This window comes from Aythya fuligula, chromosome Z, assembly GCF_009819795.1.
Source record: "Aythya fuligula isolate bAytFul2 chromosome Z, bAytFul2.pri, whole genome shotgun sequence".
Classification (NCBI taxonomy): Eukaryota; Metazoa; Chordata; class Aves; order Anseriformes; family Anatidae; genus Aythya; species Aythya fuligula.
In genome coordinates, this window is record NC_045593.1 from 54,619,336 (window position 1) to 54,641,149 (window position 21,814).

At 42.7% G+C, this 21,814-nt stretch overlaps 1 protein-coding gene across 1 annotated transcript; it reads left to right on the forward strand.

The window, feature by feature from the left end:
- The first annotated feature begins 984 nt into the window (after positions 1-984).
- PDE6B (phosphodiesterase 6B) lies at positions 985-21,613 on the forward strand. Its single transcript, XM_032205888.1, has 22 exons — positions 985-1,395; positions 3,853-4,005; positions 4,342-4,431; positions 6,703-6,843; positions 7,855-7,929; positions 8,020-8,084; positions 9,544-9,610; positions 9,767-9,814; positions 9,986-10,135; positions 11,128-11,271; positions 11,887-11,952; positions 12,553-12,699; positions 13,753-13,860; positions 14,800-14,909; positions 15,921-16,008; positions 16,624-16,724; positions 18,060-18,167; positions 18,556-18,619; positions 19,414-19,488; positions 20,484-20,567; positions 20,675-20,831; positions 21,555-21,613. The coding sequence occupies exons 1-22, from the start codon at positions 985-987 to the stop codon at positions 21,611-21,613; spliced, it is 2,511 nt and encodes an 836-aa protein (XP_032061779.1).
- The last annotated feature ends 201 nt before the right edge of the window (positions 21,614-21,814 follow it).

Genomic DNA, 21,814 nt, shown 5'->3' on the forward strand with positions numbered 1-21,814 from the left:
GCATGGTACAGGTCTTAAGGCAGTGGTAGGGTAGGAAAATCAGGAAGACAAACAAGATGGCCTGGGTAGAATTAACCCTGTCAACATCAGCACTGAAATTATGTTAAACCAGAACTGGGTTTTGTATTTTCCAAGGCAGGTAAATTATTCATAGTGGAAAATTTAAGTGCCCCTTCCAAAACAGTGCACGGAAGGCCATTCAGAGAGCTTCTCCCATTTTAACCAATGAGAAGATGTTATCCACTTCCCTCATGAACAGAAATGCTGTTCATTTCCCATCAAAAAAGCTCCACAGATCTGACATCAAGTCTACATGAACAACTGGAGTGTGCATGTATCCTTATCTTATCTGCATGGAAATACCCATTCTTTTTAGTCTCATTAATGACTAGTAAACATAATTTGTAGTTGCCGTACTCTACCAATAACTTCATTAAGCTTTAAAGATTGACATGTTTAACATTCAATGAGAGATGTTTCTTAGAGAAGCTGGGAGAGCAGAAATAATAAGATGCTCACCTTGTTAGCCTAGGATTAGGTCCAAGCAGTATATATTTAATTAGACTTTAAAGAGCTTATTTCAATGTTAGGAGATGCAGCTCTTCTCTGTTGCTGCAACCTCAATATAATTGTTTCTGTAAGTTTTCTGCTTATCGAGAGAAGGGATAGCGCTTTAAGATATTGCGAATACTCAGTTTTTGTTTGCATTTAGATTAAGAAGAAGAAAGTTGACCCAAAGCTTTTGTAGAGGTCATCTAATCTGTTTGGTTGAGAAGATCTGTCCTCCCACAGACTCACCTCCGGCAGTATAAAGGAATACCTTCCTGATGACAGTCTCTCTTTGCAGTGCTACCTTATCCCTGGTCGTTCGAGAAGCATCATCTTCTATTATGAAAATTTAGGAACTAGATCAGAGATAAGAGTGCTCCTCACATAGATCGCATCCTTGGACTACTACGTGTTACAAGATCCAGGACATTCACAATGAGCATTAGTGAAGACGACGTGGAAAAGTTTCTTGATGGAAACCCTGCTTTTGCCAAGCAGTACTTTGAGAAGAAAGTGAAAACAGAGTCCTGGGATGACAATGAAAGTGATATACTTTTTGAGTTGATCCAAGACATGCAAGAAAGCATCAACATGGAGAAAGTTGTTTTCAAGACCCTGAGAAGAATCAGGTCCCTTATTCATGCTGACCGCTGTAGTCTCTTCATGTACAGGCAGAGAAACGGCACACCAGAATTGGCAACGAGGCTTTTCAACATCCAAGAGGGAAGCACGCTGGAGGAATGCCTGGTCTCCCCAGACTGCGAGATAGTCTATCCGTTGGACTTAGGCATTGTGGGCTATGTTGCACAAACCAAGAAAACCATGAATATCAAGGATGTCAGCGAGGTAGGTCTGGCATTTATTCATTCACTCTGTAGACAAAATGCTTGCATGATTACTTGTTCTAAGGGGTCAAGAGATAGCAGGGAACCTTGGTGCTTGGTCAAAACTCTTGCATTGTAATTGCTCTATAGTGGAAACCGAAGCACCAGTAGACAGTGTGTAAGTTGCTTCCAATCTCACTTATGGAGCAAGGTGAAGCTAAGCACATTCAACTACATTGGACATTAATGCCTGCAAACATGTGCTCTGTCACACCTTACCTATCTCATTAAAATAAATAAATCACTTCGAGGGCAGCGGAGAAGAGAGAGTGAGGTAGTCAGATCTGTACCGAACACACCTAGAATTTTCCACACACATTTATCTTCCTTCCATGAGTAACAGTCAGAGAGAAACCCTTTACAATGGGTCCATAAAGGGGTTTCCACCACTCATGACATTTGTAAGTGCTTGTTGTCTGGTGCCGTTTGGGCCAAGGACCTTTAGAAGCATTTTTATCAAGCAAAGGGTGTGGACCTTGGAGCAGGTGAGTTAACTGCAACCTGAGTATGGCTGGTCTTCAAGAGGTATACTTAGACTAAAAAACACTCTTTCAGTAGATGCTGCACACTGCAATACCAGGAGGGATCCACAGAAGTTTTATGTTTTATTCTTATGCTTTCATGACAGTATTTACCCCTCATACTTATACTTTGAATCATGTAAATCTGAATGGCAGCAATTACAATCCGCTTGTTCTAATCATAGGTATAAAACTAAAATCCATGTGACCCAAATATGGCATTTGGGATTACTCAATCTATTGTTTGCTAGTTACAAAGAGACCATCTGTTTATCCATCCGTTTGTTGCTCAGGATGAGCATATCCAAAAGCTTCAGCAATATCTTTGTTGCCCTCCATGGAACATGCTAAGATATTGATTTTGGTTTTGTAACCATTCTTTTGCAAAATTTGCATCAGTGTATAACTTGGAAGGTTTAAGTCTCTCTCTTCAGGCATTTCTCTGAGAATAAGGAAGGATTTCAGAGCTGCCAGCCAAGTGCTGCACTCCAACTCTAGTTCTTTCAGGTGCCGCTATTCTTAACATCAATTCTTCTTAAGGAAACACAGATAATTAAATGCTTGGTCTGCCCTACTTGGCAGTGAAGGCCAACAGTGGGGGATATATGGGGAGAAGGGGCACTAGGGAGTGATTATTCTCTCAGGTGCAGCCTCCCTAATGTGGTCTGAGGAGTCAAATTTCTGGGCTTTTTCTTCTTCAAATAAAAGGAAATGTAGCCGACAAGATGTTCAGCAGAACAGGGAGATGATCTTGGGTCAGCAAGGCCATCTCTGCACTCCCTGTCAGCAGGTGAGGAAGAGGATGTCAATAAGGCACTGTGCAGGACATTGGGCTATCTGCCTTCCCCACATTACCCTTTCTGAGCTTCATTTTATTTTGGCATGAGGGGGAAAACGACATTTTAAGCAACTAGTGGTTGAGTTCCCTTTATGCTGCTCCTACAGCATGATCTAGCACTCTCCTTGTGGTTTGAATGGTGATTCCCTCAAGGGCAGCCCTCTCTGGGCATCCAAACCATGACAGTGCTATCTGCACCTTGCAGCCCCGACCTGGGGCAAGAAGAGAGTGCCAGAAACCATGTGTCACTTGTGCCAGTTGTGTATCCCTGGGATAACCTGCCTTCCATCCCATGAACAAAGGCCCAGCACCATCATGGTTCATGCTACGGTCACTACCACATTTTTTTTTCTCTGCTTTCCAATATCAGCCATAAACCACCATCACATACAGTGTTGATAGGTCGGTTTCTCACGTCTGCTGCTGCATGAAGGAGAGGTGAAGTAACAGCTAGGTGCTGTACATGTAAGACTAAGGCTAATGGTGCTCACACCAACAGGGGAGGGAATTCTCTGGAAAATATTTTTCAACAGAACCAATGGCTAGATAGCTCCACGGAGCCTGCAAACCAGCAGCAGTTTCAGGGGCCAGGGTGAAGCGGAAGAAAATTGAGAAGGGGTACGTGTTCATCGTGCCTGTACTAGAAAGCACTGGTTTAAAAACTGGCTATGCAGCACAGCATAGAAACTGGTTATATGCACCTCGCAGTGTCAATTCAGTGTTGGAGGAAAGGAGGCAGGAGGTTCAGTACAGGATATCAGTCATCTGAGGATGGTTAGCAAAGACTCCTCATGGCAAAGTCCAACACATTAAAGCTCTTGATCAGCAAGATCTTTGCAAAAAGTGAAAAAGTGCATGTGTAATCAAAAGCTACAGCCAGTTTGTCTTTGTACTAGCTTTATCACCTGTATGTTGTCCAATTTTCTAATTCATTTATCTTCTTCAGTAACTGTTTGAACAAAGCTTTCTCTAGGCAGCTTCTCTAGGCTGTGCTTTGGTTTGGCTTTAAGACTACAGACGTTGTGTTAAGTGCTTAATTTGTAAATTCTCCTTTGAACAGTGTGCCCAGTTCAGTCCATTTGTTGATGAGCTCACCGACTACACTACAAAAAGCATCCTTGCAACACCGATCTTGAACGGCAAAGATCTAGTTGCTGTCATTTTGGCTCTTAATAAGCTGAACGGCCCACACTTCACCAGCTCTGATGAAACAGTAAGTGGTCAGTAGCTCAGTTTCTATCAAGCAGTTGTTGCTTTTGCTATATAACATGGATTGCTCCTCTTAACACTAGGGATGTCCGCTTTACTGAAGCACCATGGGTGCAAATTTCCCTACAGGAACCCTGTAACAGATGAGGCTTATTATGAGGATGCTTATCTCAGAAATCTTTCAGGGAAATTACTGTGGGATAAGCCTTATCTCACAGTGGTGCAAAGCAAAGCATTTATCCAGGGGAATTACCGTGACGTTGCTATAGTGGTGTTATGAAATCCAGTATACACGAGGCTGCTACTGCATTTGACTCAATCTCATTGTTTGCCTTTACAGCTTTTCCTGAAGTACCTGAATTTTGCATCCTTAAACTTGAAAATTTATCACTTGAGTTACCTTCACAATTGTGAGACTCGAAGAGGCCAGGTAAGACCGAAAAAGCAGATTGGGCTGTATCTCAAAGTCAAACCCAGTTTTTCTGGTTTTAAAAATGAAGCTGATCTGCTTCAGAGATCTGTGCCTGAAGAGCAGAAAGAAGTTGTCCACAAAGGCTTTCAGATACTGCCCCTTCCTTAGAGTCCCTCATTAGTTTCTCTGCCTGCTGCTCTTGGCAAGACTTCAGGAGTTGAAGCAGTGGCACCACCTTCAGCAGGACTGAGCTACAGAGGTTTTGTTGAGTTCAGTCTATGAAATACTCCTGATGCATTTAGCCACTTCAGACATCAACACTGAAAGAACCTCAAAAACAATTAAGAATGCAGTATTTTTTCCTTCTCTGTTTATTAAAAAACAAAAAACCACACACTTTAGAATTCCTTCTTAGTGGCAGTAAAATGATTCTCACATGACTGTTCTCTTTGTCTCCTTTGGTAGAAATTAATATAAATTATGGACTTATGGTATTTTGAAAGGAACCAGTTCAGCCATGATTCATTTCCATGATTTGCTTTGTGAAAGAACTCTTGAATTTTGTTGGGATGGATGTGAATCCATGCAATCACTTCCTGCAGCAGACAAAAGGTTGTCATTGAAGAGGACGTGCAATTGAGACTACACTTCATGGCAGTCATTTTTTCACCAGTGAGGCCTCCTATGGGGGATGAATGTCTATTTCAGCAAATGGATGCAGAATGAGAGTTTATTTGTGAAGCTTTTTTCAGCACCTACATTTAACAATTCATCATCTCTTGTTCTCTGTCTAATTCTTTGAGCATTCCTAAAACTATGAATAATGATCAGGTGCTAGAGCCATCTAGCAATGCTGAGTAATCAGAATAAGGTAGAATTAGCTAAGGTTTATTCCTTCTGTGGGCTTAGCAGTAATGCAGTAGAAGTTGAGAAGGACTGGAGGAGGCAAGGAAGGTGCTAGAAGGCAGAGTAGATACCCAAAGATCTAATACCTCCTGCAGGGTGTTCTGCTCTGGACTTGAACCCAGGAGTATCTAAATACAGACTAAGTACAGACAAAATGTTGAAAAGTTTCAACAAAAATGACATTTTTGAAAATAGTCTAGGATTACAACATTGCAAGGTCTCAACCACAAAACCTCAGACATACTGTAAGTAAAATGGCTTGTGCAAAGACAATTCAGGCTGCTGGTGCAGGTGCAATAAGAATCTTATTAGAAAACCACATAACATTTTTGCTAGACTTCTTTACATTGTTCCATGATCTGACCTTTCTTCAGGTGTTTCTTACAGTCCTTCTCACTGTGTTGGTGGGTTTGATCCTTTTTTGTTGCACACTGTAAAACAGCAAAAATAAGCCATTAAAAAATAATTTTCCACTAATGATTTGCATAACAACAACACTATCCTATCTATGGGATGCTGAAAGGCTGGTGGCATTTAGCAGCATGTCAGACTCTAAAAGGATGGTAGATTTTTCCTATCTCATGGATTAGAAACAGAGACCAATGCAGGTCAGAATTGAGAAAAATATCCACTAGCCCCCAGTGACTCAGTGATGCACACTTTTCCTGCCTATGGCCATGTGATAGTGCCTCATGTCCCAAGCATTTTGAAGTGCTTCCACTGCTGTCTCCTGGGCTCTCATCTAGTCCAGTCTCAGCAGGCATGCAGGCACCAGTTAAGCTAGGCATTACCATTTCAGTGATGATGAAGTTCTCCCTTAGGCCCACGAAGATCCTCCTTTTTCTACCAGAAATATCTGCCTAATTCACTGCATAACCTCCATTTTTACAAATGAAATAGTAGTCTTAGCAACAGCTTTTTTAAGGCCACGCAGCAGAGCACGGGAAAGTGGGTCATAGGCTGATGCACACACAAGACAGCTCTGCCAAGGCTTCAAGGAAAGTGCTCATTCAGGTATTTCCAACTCCAGCCTTTGCAACCTTAGTGTTAGCTATGTTTGGATGCAAGATTTTACTTATTGATAAAAAAAATAAAAATAGGTGAGGCAGTCCAATTTTCTTTTGGTACCACTACCAGTGCGAGATTGGACTTTAACATAGTGCTCCGTGATGGCATGACCATTCCTCAGACTGCATGCTTCCTTAGTAATTCCCAGTGAGAATAAGCAACACTTTTACATTTTGCCATACGTATTGCTATTGCACTTTTCAGGAAAAGTAGTCTAAAAAAAAAAAACCCAAAGTTTCCTTGTTATTACAGACACATTTGGGAAGTCCAGGTTTCAAGGGGAGGCTATGCTTACATTTGGTTTTTGTCCTGCAGGTGCTGTTGTGGTCAGCTAATAAGGTTTTTGAGGAACTGACAGATATTGAGAGGCAGTTCCACAAGGCTTTCTACACAGTGAGAGCGTACCTGAACTGTGACAGGTACTCTGTAGGCCTCCTGGACATGACCAAGCAGAAGGTAAGTGCTCACCTATGAATTGTTTGTCTTTCTGCCTTGCTGCTATCCACTGATGGGTGATTTGTAAGGATAAGGTTTATTGGGGCAGCCAAAGTCTGGGATAAAACTGGGAAAGACTGGGATAAAGAAAAGAGAGGAAGAGGAAAGAGCTTATCCCTGGACTGCCTAAGCAGTTAGAGACTGGGAAGACAGAGGAGGGGCAAATATGTATGACCATTGAACAACAATCCTGGTCAAAGCCTTAAGCACACACACAGTCTTACCAAGTCTGTGGATGCCAGAAATATAGTGAGAAGCCTGTGGAGCACTGAAGCCATCCTCTTCGAGGATTTATCCATACACATACAATCCAGGCTTTTAGCAGAAATTTGGCTTCGTGACAATGCACACTTACAAAAAGCTGAGTTAGTTCTGCCACTCTGATTTGGTCTGATTGCTTGCAAGCTGATTGACAAGCTTTATGTGGGGGTTACACAGAAATTTTTCATAGGAGCCCTGCTTTACACTATGGTCAGGCTAGTTAAGGCTACCATTGACTTTGATCTCCACCACATTGACAGAGCCATTATAGCACTTGGTCTTATGAAGAGACATATAAAAAGATTGTTAGCGTAGTAAAGACTCTTTTGTAAGCTTTATAATGCAGCCTAAGAAAAAAATGCTCTTTCACTTTAGCAAGGTAGCAAGTCACCCCTATAGCCACGCTCTGGAAAAATAAGAACATGGGAAATACTGAAATAGCTGCTTGCTCTGAGTACAGCTCTTGCTGTTCACTGAATGAAGTGGAGTTATGTGTATAAGCAGTATATAGCTACATACAGCCTTATAATGCACCTGACACTTCCTGATTTGGATGCACCATTATGCTGCAACCAATATTGATCTAGCCATGTTGTTTCATGCCTTGTTTATGGAGCACCAAAACCAGCATGGTAGAGCAGCAGTTACTTTGAGGTTTGATGCAGAATGCATTTTTCCACTCTAAATATACTTCTTTCATCTGAAACACAGGAATTTTTTGATCTGTGGCCAGTGCTGCTGGGCGAAGTTCCTCCCTACTCAGGACCTCGCACTCCAGATGGCAGAGTAAGTGATGACCAGCTTTCCTGAAGTCTCTCTTGTCTGGCTGGATTGTCTCACCTGTTATTTTAACAGTGATCTTCTTTTTACTTCTAGGAAATAGTCTTTTACAAAGTCATTGATTATATATTACATGGAAAAGAAGACATTAAAGTCATCCCGTAAGTGTCTGGCCTACTGCTACTGTTTGTGTGTGCTTGGTACTGACAGGGTGCAGCTAAATCGAGGGTTGTCCCTTGTTTAAAGACGTTCATAAGGAGGTATGCAAAGAACCAACTGAAGACTGAATAAGAAGCCAGATCGTAAGCTGGTGCTTTGTCTTACATTTTGTAGGACAGAGATTTCTTCTAGGGCAGTGGGATCCTGACTTGTAAGTTAGTCTCCAAGAATCACTGAAAAAAAAAAAAAAAGAACAACTCTTTATACCCAGGAATTAACTGATTTGACTACCTGCAGTTTTGCTATTCTCCATGCCAAGTCAAATCATAACTACTCCTTGGTGCCTTCCCTGTGTCAGTGGCTGAGTCCATGCAGCTTGCCCTGGTGTTGAGGCACCTGCTGTCCCAGCCCTGCCTGTCATCCCTCTGGTACCCTCCTGACCACTCAGGGTCACTCCTGTTCTGTTCCCCCACCTGTCCTCCAGCTCCCTTGCTTCTCTCTTCTCTTCTGGTCACTCCACCTCAAGTTTGTCTCTGACCTTTCCTCCTCTCTTGACCCTACACCGAGATCCCCTCCTTCTGAAACCCACCCTCTCTTCTTGCCACTGGATTTTTTGGAGGAGCCTTGGGCACCATTTCCCCTGGGCTCTGAGAAGACATCACCACCATCCTGGTGGTTTAACACTCCAAACTACTTCTGTATGACATGTGTCTCTCTCTGTTTTCTCCTCACTTAACAAAAGGTAAGAAGAGAAAAGCAGCTAACTGCACTTGCAGGAGCTGGTGAAAGAGCACCTTGCTGATCAAGCTTCCTAGCCCATTATTGTGTGCCCGACCAGCTCCTTTCCATCCATAGATATACATCTGCTCTTAATCTCTTCAAATGCTTTCTTGTATACCCCTCTTTATCCCTCAGCACTCTCATTCTCTACCTTTTCCCACTGGTGTAGGATATGGTTAAATGTCAAGTGACTGACAAATCTGACATAACAGAAATTTTGCCCAGTTCTGGTGACATCGCTTCACATTGCTGTAAATTGGATATCCACCTTCATGCTTCAAGAAAAGCCCCCGTTACTTAGATACAGTAGTGGTCAGTCTGGCAGACTCTCTTAACCAGAAACTTTCTTTTATCTTTCTGTATGCTGTAGCTCTGAAACATGAACCCCATTACCAAGAACAGTTTTTTTCTTAAGTCAAATATTCTGCAGACTAAGATATTGTATGTTCTAATCTGTACTGAAACCTTGACAGAAAATATTTACTACAAAAATATTTACATGAAAAATTTATGCTTGCACACATAGGCAGGTTTGAAAGTAACAGGACTGCTTAGTAGCTGAGAAAGAAATGTGTATATGTGGATTGTGCAACCAGATGAAAACATTTCATCTCTGAGATCATCATTGTCCTTCAATAAACTTATATCCTTAATTTTCTTTTTTATTTTTCTTTCAATCAGAAATCCTACCCCAGATCACTGGGCACTAGTAACTGGACTGCCAACATATGTGGCTGAAAGTGGATTTGTAAGTACATAGTTTGGATTCTATTAATGTTTTCTGAAATGAAGCCTGACCAATGCTGTTTTCATCAATTCAGTTTTTTGTTTGATATTTAAACTTCTCACTGTTAAAATTATACTCTCTCTATATATACATTATTTTTTTTCTGTAATCCTCTAGATTTGCAACATTATGAATGCTGCTGCAGATGAGATGTTTAACTTTCAGGTAATGTGCACACTTCAAATTCTATCAATTGCTTACAGAAATGTAATTTACAGTCAATATTAGGCACACGAAAATGTCTTTAGCCATAGGTCATGATGTAAAATGGGATTGCTGCTGTGTTTAGAAAACACATTAAGTACATGGTGTCTTTCTGCTTGCTATTGCTTCAAGGAAGGTCCTCTAGACGAATCAGGATGGACTATCAAAAATGTTCTCTCCATGCCAATAGTCAACAAAAAGGAAGAAATTGTTGGTGTTGTCACATTTTATAACAGAAAAGATGGGAAACCATTTGATGAACAGGACGAGACCCTTATGGAGGTATAGTTCCTTGCTATGTCTGGAAGTAGTTCATATGGTTGAGAGAGATCACTGTTTCGCATTGCAGCCCTGCAAAAAGTCCCCCACTGTTCTGAAGCTAAGTAAGTTTATTTGTTGCTTATACAGGTATTACACAGTAGCTTGAAAGTTTTGAAAGCAGCTAAATGAAGTGATGGGTGTTTGGAGGTTTTGAAAACTCAGCTGTGTTCAGATCATTTTGTTTTGGCATTCTTAGATTGACTGCCTAACTGTGAGCAGCTATGATGTAGTAACAAGACCACTTTGACCTGTGATCAGATACAGCTGGGCAATTGCCTCCAGAAGTTACACCTGAGTAATCTGTGTGGCTGTGATACAAAGTGTGGCCAGCTATTGAATCTACCAACAGCAGCCTTCATCAAAGTCCTTGTGGCTGAGAAATGTTTCTGTGCTAGTTTCAGTCCAATACAAACATCCAGCTCTTGGCATCTATTATCAGCTAGAGCATTTCCTGAAAAAGGTTTTTGCTATCAAACAAAATGACCAAACAAACAACAACAACAAAAAAATAATCAGTTGGAATTGGCCACTGAACAGCAAACATGCTGAGTGCAAACACAGAGTGTGAGTAAACAGATGTGAAAGGTGATGAGACCTCCTTGCTCTCCCTTGATACAAAGGTTCCTGACCTGCTGTCATGGTTATGACACCAGCCTTTCCATAGGCGTGGAGTACTATACTGAACACCTGTAACAACACACAAGTAGCTTTCTGTATGCTGAATGGGACAGAGGGTCCTCAAACCTTTGTCATACAGACACTCTTGAGACCTAGTCAGATCCATCAGCTGGGGTACTGCTGTGCTAAAGAGCAAGTAGTGGTTGGGAGCAGATGCGTGACTGCCCATTGCTAGACTTGGAACCAGCGTGGAGCTTATGTTGTTATAAAAATACATCATGTGGTGTAGAGATGCTTTGCTTACTTTACTGTTTCTCATTTTTCTTCTCTCCAAGTCCCTGACACAGTTTCTGGGCTGGTCCGTACTCAACACAGACACATATGATAAGATGAACAAGCTGGAGAACCGCAAGGACATTGCCCAGGATATGGTGCTCTACCACGTGAAGTGTGACAAGGATGAAATTCAGGAAATTCTGGTAATGCCTTGCAAACTGCAACACACCCATGAGCATACTGGCCTGGCATGTGCGCACAAGCCTGGTCTGTGCCAAACAGCAGCGGTGTCTGTGGACACGGGTCTCCCATAACTCAGAAATGCTTCCAGCCACTGCAGCGTAGAGGCTGGACGATGCGTTTAGTGCACGATGGCAGAACAAGACTTCACTTTGACTTGGGGCCAGTTGTGGTCTGCCCTTTACCTCAGCAGGCTGTGCTGAGTCCTCTCAGGTTTTCTCAGCAAAGCTAGCCGTGGAGGGGGGCTCACACAGATGCTGCCCAGGGCAGAGGTGTGGGGGGTGAAAGAGGAGCTAATGTATATCCCAAAATCTCCTCAGTACAGAGGATGTGGGGTTACTGAACGCGACTGAGACACTGGGAATTTTATAGAGGAATTTTTGCAAGTGGAGGAAAACCAAGCCAAAATCAATGAAAGGTAGGACATTCCTACAAAGAAAAACACATTAAAACACCAGAAATAAAAGTGAGGTCTGGAAAGAAAACATGATCTGCATATGAGAGCTGCCTCTAAAGCAGCACAGCACAAAGTCCTGCGGAATACAGTAGCCAATGTAACATGTCCGTGCTCTTTGCAGCCAACACGTGAAAAGCTGGGGAAAGAGCCAAATGAGTGTGAGGAAGAGGAGCTGGCAAGTATCCTGGTAAGGGCAATGTACCTCTGGAATTGGAAGTGATGCCAAACAAATATGGCCTGGGTGGGGGCAGGAAAGAGTTGCAAGTGCTGGCACGCCAGTGCACATCAGCAGGGCACCCGGTGAAGGGTGAAGGTGAAGCACACCCGCCCTTCCTGTGCTGTGCGAGTGTGAGGCCATTATGGTCATGTAGCAGAGAATGCCTTCCCAGCTCCCAGAAAGTGACTGCTCTGTGCCTCTTTATCTCAGGAGGTGCAGTGTCCACCTGGGAGCACATCAGTGGCCTTGACATATCATACATTATATTCAACAGAGCAAATAAGGGACTTTAAGACTTCTCCTGTAAGACCTGACAGCTTTGGAGTCTCCAATCTAATCAAATCAAAAGGAAGAGCACTTAGCAGAAAGCAAGCAGTATTCCTCAAAATTGACCAAAAATGCTTTACTTCTTCCCCCACTAACGGGGTTATTGTGAAAATCTGCATTTAATTTGAAACGGGAAGGTTCCAAGAACAATCAGACTGATTTTTTTTATTTAGATAAAACACTTCCAGGTGTTCCTAGGGACAGCATGAATGTCACAAACAAACAAACAAACCTCTTTTGCAGAAAGAAGAACTCCCAGGGCCCACCAAATTCGAAATCTATGAGTTCAGGTTCTCCGATTTCGACTGCACCGAGCTGGAGCTGGTGAAGTGCGGCATTCAGATGTACTACGAGCTTGGTGTGGTGAAGAAGTTCCAGATCCCGCAGGAGGTAGGGGCTGGCAGTGCCCAGGGACTCCCAAATTGTCCCATGCCTGCAGGCAAGGGTCAACCAGCAGCTCAGAAATCAGGCAGACGGCTGGGTTGCTGTGGGCTTGCAGGCAGAGGGGCTGGCACCCCGAGCCCCCAAGCCCTGCTGAGAGCAAGGAACCCACTCTCAAACCAGTGGTGGTCAGAATGGGTTTGGATCTTGAAGCCAGATGCTTCTGTTCTGGACTGTCTGAACTCCTGTTCTGCTACAGGAATGGGTTTGCTATGAGGTCTACACAGACGAGGACTGCCCCATGCAAACACTTGCTTATCCCAGTATCGAAGCTTTTTCAACCCCAAAGCCCCCGATCTGCAAATTCAAGGCCGTTTGCAGCCAGCATTGCCCCTGTATGGCTCTGAAAACTGGCGTTTAGGCAGCCCTGTGCCTCCCGGAGGGGTTTTTCAGAGCTTCATGTGAGGCTGACCTCCATCTAGTGGATTCTGCAAGCAACTGCACGCAGAGTTTTCAGCCGCACATCCCTCACCCTGGAAAGGCAGGCTGGAAAGTAGGAGGGAAAGGACGGGCTGTGCAAGGAAATTACTTAGCATGAGCAAATGCAAAAAGCACTCACTATATCTACTCTGGAATAACTAGCTTCTGATGCAGGTGTGAAAAACAGTCATTCTTTGCTGTTCCTTTGAGCAGCTGAGATTTTAAAAAATGAATATTTATCCATGATTTATTCCCTTGCCAATGGAGAAAAACTCTGTAGCTACTCTGTAGCTACTAGAGTTTGTCCACATGAAGAAGTTGAATGCAGACAGAAAGAAAAAACAACACTGTATTATTAAATGTATATTGTAATAGGTGATATAATATATTCCATGTCTCTAGTCCTAGAGTGCCATCTATTTTCAAGCAACATAAATATTAGTAATCAGAATATATGGAAGGGACAAGGCTCTAATCCTCATCCATGACTTCCATATGTGGTCTTTATCCCAAGAGCAAGAGCTGCCAGCTCACAAGTCAGCTGTCATCACACAAACTAACACCCTCTCTCCCAATTTGCAGGTTCTGGTGAGGTTTGTGTACTCTGTCAGCAAAGGCTACCGGAGGATAACGTATCACAACTGGCGCCACGGCTTCAATGTTGCACAGACCATGTTCACGCTCCTCATGGTAAGGTAACACCACCCCAATTAATCCTGTGGCACAGCTTTTTCGGCACTAGGTCTGATGTTGCGCCCTGGAGACACGCAGGGCTCCCTTTGGATCTTGTTGTAGGATGTTTGTCACTTCAAGCACATCTCCTACCAAATGAGGCCTCCATTCACCTTAAGTGATGAGTCTGTGAGTTACCACCTGGGGCCACAACCACTGAATGGAGCGTTTCACTTCTCAAGTGTGGCATTGAAAAGCCTCCAGGTTACCCCTTCTGCAGGGTAGGGGAATGACTGCAGGAATCCCCTTCCTCCAACAGTTTCTGGCAGTAACAGCTGGGCTGCCATTACCTTGGATGAGGACAACCTCACCCCCTCCATTTGTAGCCAGGACAGCAGGGGTGTACATCTTTGGCTAGCATGAGTGTGGCAAGTGCCATTTCTCATGGGCTGTTGGGGTGAGAGGAAACCCACCAAGAATAATAGTGTTGGACGTGTGCCCCACAAAAGCTCAGCCCCATGGCTCAGTGCAGAGGGCATGCCCTGCATACCTGGTGGCAGAATTACACCTTCCACCCCCAGCCCACCCGCTGAGCAGCTCAGCTTTCAGGCCCACTGGCCAGAAGGACACAGAGTGCCTTGTGTCCAGCGAGAGGAGAGGTGTGGTTATCAGGGTGCAAGTGTCCTCAAGGCTGCTGGAGCAGCGGGTAGCCAGCATAGCATGCAGGCATCAAGCACACATGCATGACACACATGCCTCCTTGAGTCTGAAACATTTTGTTTCCAGCTGCTTCCCCACGTTAACCTAATTGTACCACGTACTGTATCTAGTTTCACAAGTATTTTCAGTTCTCCTGGACTGTTTCAACACAGAGATCCCCGGCACAGAGCAGTCACAGCCCAGTACCTTTTCCTGTAAGAGATACTAACAGAGGGCATGCAAATTCTCACCCTCCAGACTGGCAAACTGAAGCGTTACTACACAGACCTAGAAGCCCTTGCAATGGTAACTGCTGCTCTGTGCCACGATATCGACCACAGAGGAACCAACAACCTTTACCAGATGAAGTAAGCACTCTCCTGCCACTTCCAACCATTTCCTGCTGCTTTTGCGTAGAGTGGGGTCAGGCTGTGATCACAGCAAACTCCAGCACAGCTCTGTTTTATGCAGGTTAAGAGCCTTCCTTTGCAAGTAACTTCTCTTTTCACCTTGCCACGGCACTTGGGCTTGTGCCTCAGCCAGCGGGGAAGCCAATATTTTGCAGTGCTCACTGGGGCTTGCTTTACCTCCTAGCAGTCTGGCCTAAGCTGTTTGTTTAAAGCAACACTCTACATTGCTGTTAAAGGGAGGACCAAGTGCAGTGCAGACATTTAGTAGCCTGAGTATAACAGGAGACTCAGGATGCTACTGGCAGCACTCTGGACATGTAAAGCCAGCTTTGTACTGGAAGGTGTCTATGCAGAAAGCACCATGCACAGCACTGCCCTCGCCTGGAGAAACCTAGCACCTGAGAGGATGTGAGCACTGCTATGGGTAGAGTAGTTACCAGCTTCACAAAAACAGCTGCATCATTTCACTGACCAGTCTGTTGCTGGCTTCAGGCACTGTCAGGTCACAGGTTTTTTGATTGATGGCTGTACTATCTAACTGATTTCTGGAGCCTTGGGAAAACATAGGTGAAGCTGGCTGGTGCTTTGGATATAAGCGTGTCCTGCTCTTTGGCTAGGGAGGTGTCCAAGGGCTGCTGGTTTTCCTGTTGCTTTAACCAGATGTAAACATATAGTTCTTCAGAAACTAAACAACAAGCTTGCTATACTGAGTAATAACAGTACTGTTATGAACAACATTTTAGGTGATATTCACAGGTGGAAGGATACATGTATTTTATACAGTGTCCAAATTGCTACAAGCAGAGTTACAGTCTGTTGCCAGTTAGAATGAAGTTGTTAGCTATTAAAAATATTACTCTTAAGCCCTTCATAAAATAAGTTGAACTTGTCTGTGACAAATTTCAATTGGGAGACTTTTTATTTAAGTGCTATACTAACATCTGCATTTTTTTTTCTTTACGCAACCAGATCTCAAAATCCATTAGCTAAACTTCACGGATCCTCAATTTTAGAGAGGCATCACTTGGAATTTGGAAAGTTTTTGCTCTCTGAAGAGGTTTGTAATGAGCTGTAATGTAAGATCCTGAATAATTTACTTGCCACAAAGTCTTTTAGCAACATACACCATGGCTGTCAGCTGCTATGACTCTTTTGCCCAGAAGCTTAGCATAGAATCTTTCTCTGGTTTGGGTTTCTGAGAACCTGCAGCCACCTCACTCCCTTCTACCCACAACTGATTTCTGCTCACCAGAGACCAAAACTCTTAGGCTTCCTATATGCGTGGCTTGGTTTCTTCAGAAGCCATGTTATTAGTCCTGTAGGAAAGTGTTAAACACAGGATTCTCCTCCTGTAGCCCCTCTGATAGGACCAAGGCTGACACACACACACAGCTAACTTTCAGGCAAATTCCTGCTGGGATGAGTGGACGTGGTTTAAGCACAAAGTGTGTATCAAGCTACAGACACCAACCCTGCTCGGTGAGCACGGGGGGAGTTCACCAACAGATGGTGAACTGGGCTCACAGCCCTTGCACCTTAGGGGGAGCAAGATACAACACTTAGAAAATAAACTAAGAAAAAAAAAAAAAAACACATTTGAGAGAGGGAAATGCCCACTAGCTCACAACAACACAGAGCTTGGATTCTGCAGCTTCCTTTGCTTGTTTTTCAGTCGCTGAACATATGCCAGAACCTCAACCGGAGACAGCATGAGCACATGATTCACCTGATGGACATTGCCATTATAGCAACAGATCTGGCGCTGTACTTCAAGTAAGTTGGTCACGTATGCTGTGGGTGAAGGGCAGGGAGCAGCTGGTGCTGTACAAACACAAAACGTGATGCTTTGCTGAGAGAGCCCCTCCGTGTAGCAATCCTCTACACAGATGCTTCCTCCAGAAGACTACTTTTAATGCTGATATAAGAGACAGGGGGAAGAATTCAGATTGTTCAGAAGAATTTTGAGAATTAGATCATGTATGTGACTTTTAGCCTTCTATTTCCAACAAGACTGTGCTATATGACCCCCTAACAGAAAAAGAGATGCTATTTTCTTTTTTTTTTTTTTTTTTTCTACCTAGCACTTCAGCAGTAAAAATACTTATTAATGCTCAATAGCATGGCCTGGGCTCCATTAACTTCTCTGTGAAAGCAGCACAACTCAAATACTAAGTGGTCTATTATATGTGAATATGCAGTTCATAGTCTATTTCACATCCAAAAATCAGAAATGCCCAACACCACAGAGCTGCATACACTGACTTCCTAGGGCATAAAACTGTAAGTCAGCAACATATGACATCCTCAGTAGCAAGGAGCTTTCAAAATGTGTTTTCAAATACAGGGCCAAGACCGGAGACTGCTTCTATGTTTCACACTGAAGAATCATTACACAAAATATAAATAGTCCAAAAAAAAGTAGAGTATGAGGAAGGGCCCAAGACCCAGTCCTCTTACTTTACAGCCTGAATGTTTATATGGGAGCAGATACCACTACTTCCCTACCAGGTGGGAACAAGCTGGTCTTTGCTATCTTTGGCTCACAGTCTATAAAGGAAGGTTTGATTTAGATCAGATTCCAGGCAAAACAGTATGGACAGATTACATCGTCAAGTCTCTTTGTGAATCTGGCCTAACTGTCTTATTTGCTGGCATTAAACCAGATTTTTTTTCATGATTTCACACCTCTCAAAATGCGAGTGTGTTGTATATAAACCACTCCCCAAAATTTGCTACAATATCTAGGTAAATAAATATTTTTAACAAGGTCAGACTGAATTTATAGCGACAGGTAGTCTTAAAATACTCCAACACCTGGGCCAGCTCTGTGTGTCTGCCATTTCCTTAACATTCAGGCAAAAGCCTTCCTGTGTTGTCAGTAAAGCCAATAACATTTCTCAGCTTGCATAACCTACAGTAGCACATACTTTCAAGCAACCTGCTCAAGTCTCACCACAACACTTACTTTTTCTTTAAGCCATTTGCAATAGTTTCCCTTGAGGACCTAACTGCCTGGACAACAACCACTAGAAACCCAGCCATCTGTTTTTAACACAGTTTCTTCTTCTTTTCTTTCTTTTTTTTTTTTTTTTTTTTTTTTCCTCAAAGGAAAAGGACAATGTTCCAGAAGATTGTTGATGAGTCTAAGACATACGATAACATGAATGCCTGGACTGAATACCTGTCTCTGGAGACGACAAAGAAAGAGGTTGTCATGTGAGTAAATTATCTCTTGAGGCGTTAATGATGTGGTTGTGTCCTTCTTTCTGGGCTTACCAGTGGGAGCTCCAAAACATGCCTATAGTATGTCCAGTTTTAAAAAGAATTCTTCTGCTTCAGCAGCAATGGTCTCTAGCTAATACACTCTCTAGCTAATACACTTCTGACACACTTCTCAGAAGCAAGCAGTTCCCTAGCACAAATCCATTTGTACCAAGAGAGCAATCCTTAATGTGTGTCCCAGCCTGCTACAGCAACCCATCTCCTGTATCTACCACTCCAGCACAGAGCTGGGACATAACACAGTACTGGGTGGGGCATGAGTAGCCTGCAAGAGGCCAGGTGAGGGCTCCAGAGAAGAAACTAATTTCTCTTCTGTTTTCAGGGCCATGATGATGACTGCTTGTGATTTGTCAGCCATCACTAAACCTTGGGAAGTCCAGAGTAAGGTCAGGTGCTTGATATACTGTCAGATTTCTCTAGTTTATACTTCAAAGTAATGCAAATTTCTAAGCTGCCTGAAAACTGAGTCAAAGTTTCCTACTAACAATACTGAAAAGACTTCAGAATAATGACAGTTTTGATGGATAAATCTATGTTGAAGACTGAAACTGTGCATTCTGTAGGAATTTATGTTTACCAAAGGGAAAATAATAATAATAATAATAATAATAATAATAATAATAATAATAATAATAATAATAAATAAGTTTCTTGGGCTATTATTGGGCTAATTTTGTGCATGGCATGACATTTTTATTTATTTATCTATTTAGTTATTTATTTTTAAGTGATACTAGCTTGCTGGTCTGTTGTTTGATTTCCTTTAGGACTTCCTTCCTGAACTGTGCTTGCTCAATTGCTAAGTAAGAAACATTAACAGTTAAAGAAGGATAAAAAGAAATAAAGCTCACCTTCATGTTCAGCATGGGAAAAGGACAGCTGAGGAAGTCCTAATAGGAATCCACAACTCTGACTGCGAAGCAAATCCTTGCAAGGATTTCTTTTGAGACATTTCTGAATAGATGAGCAGTAGCTCCAACGCTAAGTTGGTTTTTGGGTTGTAACTGCACAGGTGCAAACCTGTTGCCACTGCTGCCATTTGCAGCAGAAAAGTTGGGGCTGGATGTGAAGTGATGGAGGGGCTGGAAGTGACATTTGTTTCATAAAGGAGATGTAAGGTGAATCGAATAGAGAGCCAAAACCAGTCCTAACTTTTCTTTTTCCCTCCTCATCAATGTAGGTAGCTCTCCTGGTAGCAGCTGAGTTCTGGGAGCAAGGGGACTTGGAAATAAGCGTCCTTCAGCAGCAGCCCATTGTAAGTATCCTGTGAGAGCCAAACAGCTCAGATCAGAAAGTAGGTCTCAGCAGAGACCTTCTTCAAGCATTGATGCTCTCAGGGTGCTGTGAGTCTTTCTGAAACTACCAGGCTGCCCAAAATTCATCAGAAAAGTGGCCATTCAGATCAAAAAGACCCTTTGTGACAGGGCCTCTTGTCCAGCTCTTCATTTAGTTAGATACGGTTCCATTTGGCTGTGAACAAGCAAGGAGTGACTGTCCCACTGGAGGTTTTTCACTGGTCCCATACAAAAAAAAAGAAAACAAAATACCTACAACATAGAGGAAAGCAGACTTTACAATAAAGATAAAAATTAAAAAGAAAAAAAAAAAAAACTTTTTAAAGTCCAGAAATTATTTCTGGTAGGAGCAAGTACTACACGACAGTATTTCTTAATGTACTTTTTTTTTTTTTTCTGCTGAAGTAATAAATATTTAAATTTGGCAGTGAAAAAATCAAGAGTTAATCCTTGACATTGCATCCACCCGTGTGGTTCTGGTTTTCTTCAATCATAGAAACATTGAATATCCCATGTTGAAAGGGACCCAGTAGACTTAAGTAGACTTAATGTAGACTCTAATATATTCCCTCTACCCACAGACCTTATGAGAACATAATTTCATGTTCAGGTATATTTTAGAGAAAAAACAAACAAACAAACAAAAAAAACTCTTCAGCACTTTGTAACACAATCCTTCTCTCAGGTATCTGGATAAAAGGAGCAAGGAAAATACTCTGTCCCCCTCCCCATGATATAAACTGAAAGAGTTGTCTAAAATTTCTGCTGAAACAGCACAGGAAATGAGCCACTTGATCCCTCTGAGGAGCAAGATGAGGGTCGTGGTGGAGAGCCTTTATGGCCAGCACAGCAGAGCAGCCAGGCTGGCACAAGGCAGCTTTGGGGGAAAAAAAGAGAGGAATGTTCTTCAGTGCAGTGCTCTCATAAATCACGGCATGTTTGTGTCCTCCCACAGCCCATGATGGACAGGAGGAAAGCCGCTGAGCTTCCAAAGCTTCAAGTGGGTTTCATCGACTTTGTGTGCACGTTTGTCTATAAGGTAAGCACTCCATCATTCTCAACAGAGAGGTTCAAGTCCCAGCTTCCAGGTCAGCCATGGTGCAGCAGCAGCACACTGAATTGCGCTGATGGTTGTGTTTTGGTCAGGAATTTTCACGTTTCCATGAGGAAATTCAGCCTATGCTCGATGGGCTGCTGAACAATAGGAATGAGTGGAAGACCCGTGCTGATGAGTACGATGCAAAAATGAAAGCTCTGGAGGAAGAGAAGAAAAAAGAGGAAGAGAAGATGGCGGCACAAAAAGGTCAGAAAAAACACTGATTGTTTCATTCCTAACTCAAAATATGCTTATGCAATACTCTCCCGGACCTGCAGCAAGGTTTGTAGCCACAGCAAAGTCAGCAAAGTCCAGAACAGTTTCCTCAATCCTGTCCAACTAGCAAGGTTTAAAAAAGAACTCCAAATTACACCTTGTCTTCAGGCCTGACACCACGACTGGGTGTCAGAAAGGCCATCAGGGGCTCGTGCCTGAGAAACAAGCTACATGCAGCACAAGGTCCCATGCAGCTGGGGCTAGCAAGAATCCTGGGCAGTGTCCATAGGTCCCTGTAAAAGAGCAGGGACACATCCCTTTGTACACAGGGGCGGTCCAGTACCACAGGTTGTGAAGCAAGAGGAGTAAAGAAAAAAAAAAAAAAAAAAACAAAAAAACAAGAAACCTAACACACTCCTAGGTAGCAGTATAAAATATCAGAAGCAAGTGATTTGGAAAATTGTAGAAAAATTATTTCCTAACTAAGGAATTATTTTTTAAGTGAGAAAGTTGTCTGTTAATTCTAAAGCAGTTTCAAAGTAGCTTTGCATGTACAATTACTTTGCATAGCAGATATCTATAGATATGAGTACTTTAAATATTACACTGATCAGTGGATAATTACAAATGCCAAAAACTCCTGTGGTGCCTGAGAAGAGATTTTAGGACATTTATGACTTCATCTCTAATTCTTCGTTTCTTTTTATATGGCAGATGGAATAACCTGTAATGGAGGAACAGCTCCAGCTTCAAAAACCTGCAGTATACTTTAGACCTATTTCCAATGCAATATACAACACCCAGAATGAGAATGCCCATGCTTTTTTTAAAAACAAACAAAAGAAATTATCATGGCTTACAAATACATTCCTGATTGGACTGTTTTGCTACTTTAATTAGGCTTACAACCAACCAGGGAAGGGCTAGATCTCGTTTGCCTTAATTGAATCTTTTCCTGATGGTGAGGAGCCTGT

Coding starts and splice junctions, on each gene's coding strand:
- PDE6B (XM_032205888.1), top strand. CDS start 985: ATGAGCATTAGTGAAGACGACGTGGAAAAGTTTCTTGATGGAAACCCT. Junction 12,700..13,752: donor AGTTCCAGATCCCGCAGGAG/GTAGGGGCTGGC, acceptor CCCAATTTGCAG/GTTCTGGTGAGGTTTGTGTA. Junction 14,910..15,920: donor AACAACCTTTACCAGATGAA/GTAAGCACTCTC, acceptor TTACGCAACCAG/ATCTCAAAATCCATTAGCTA.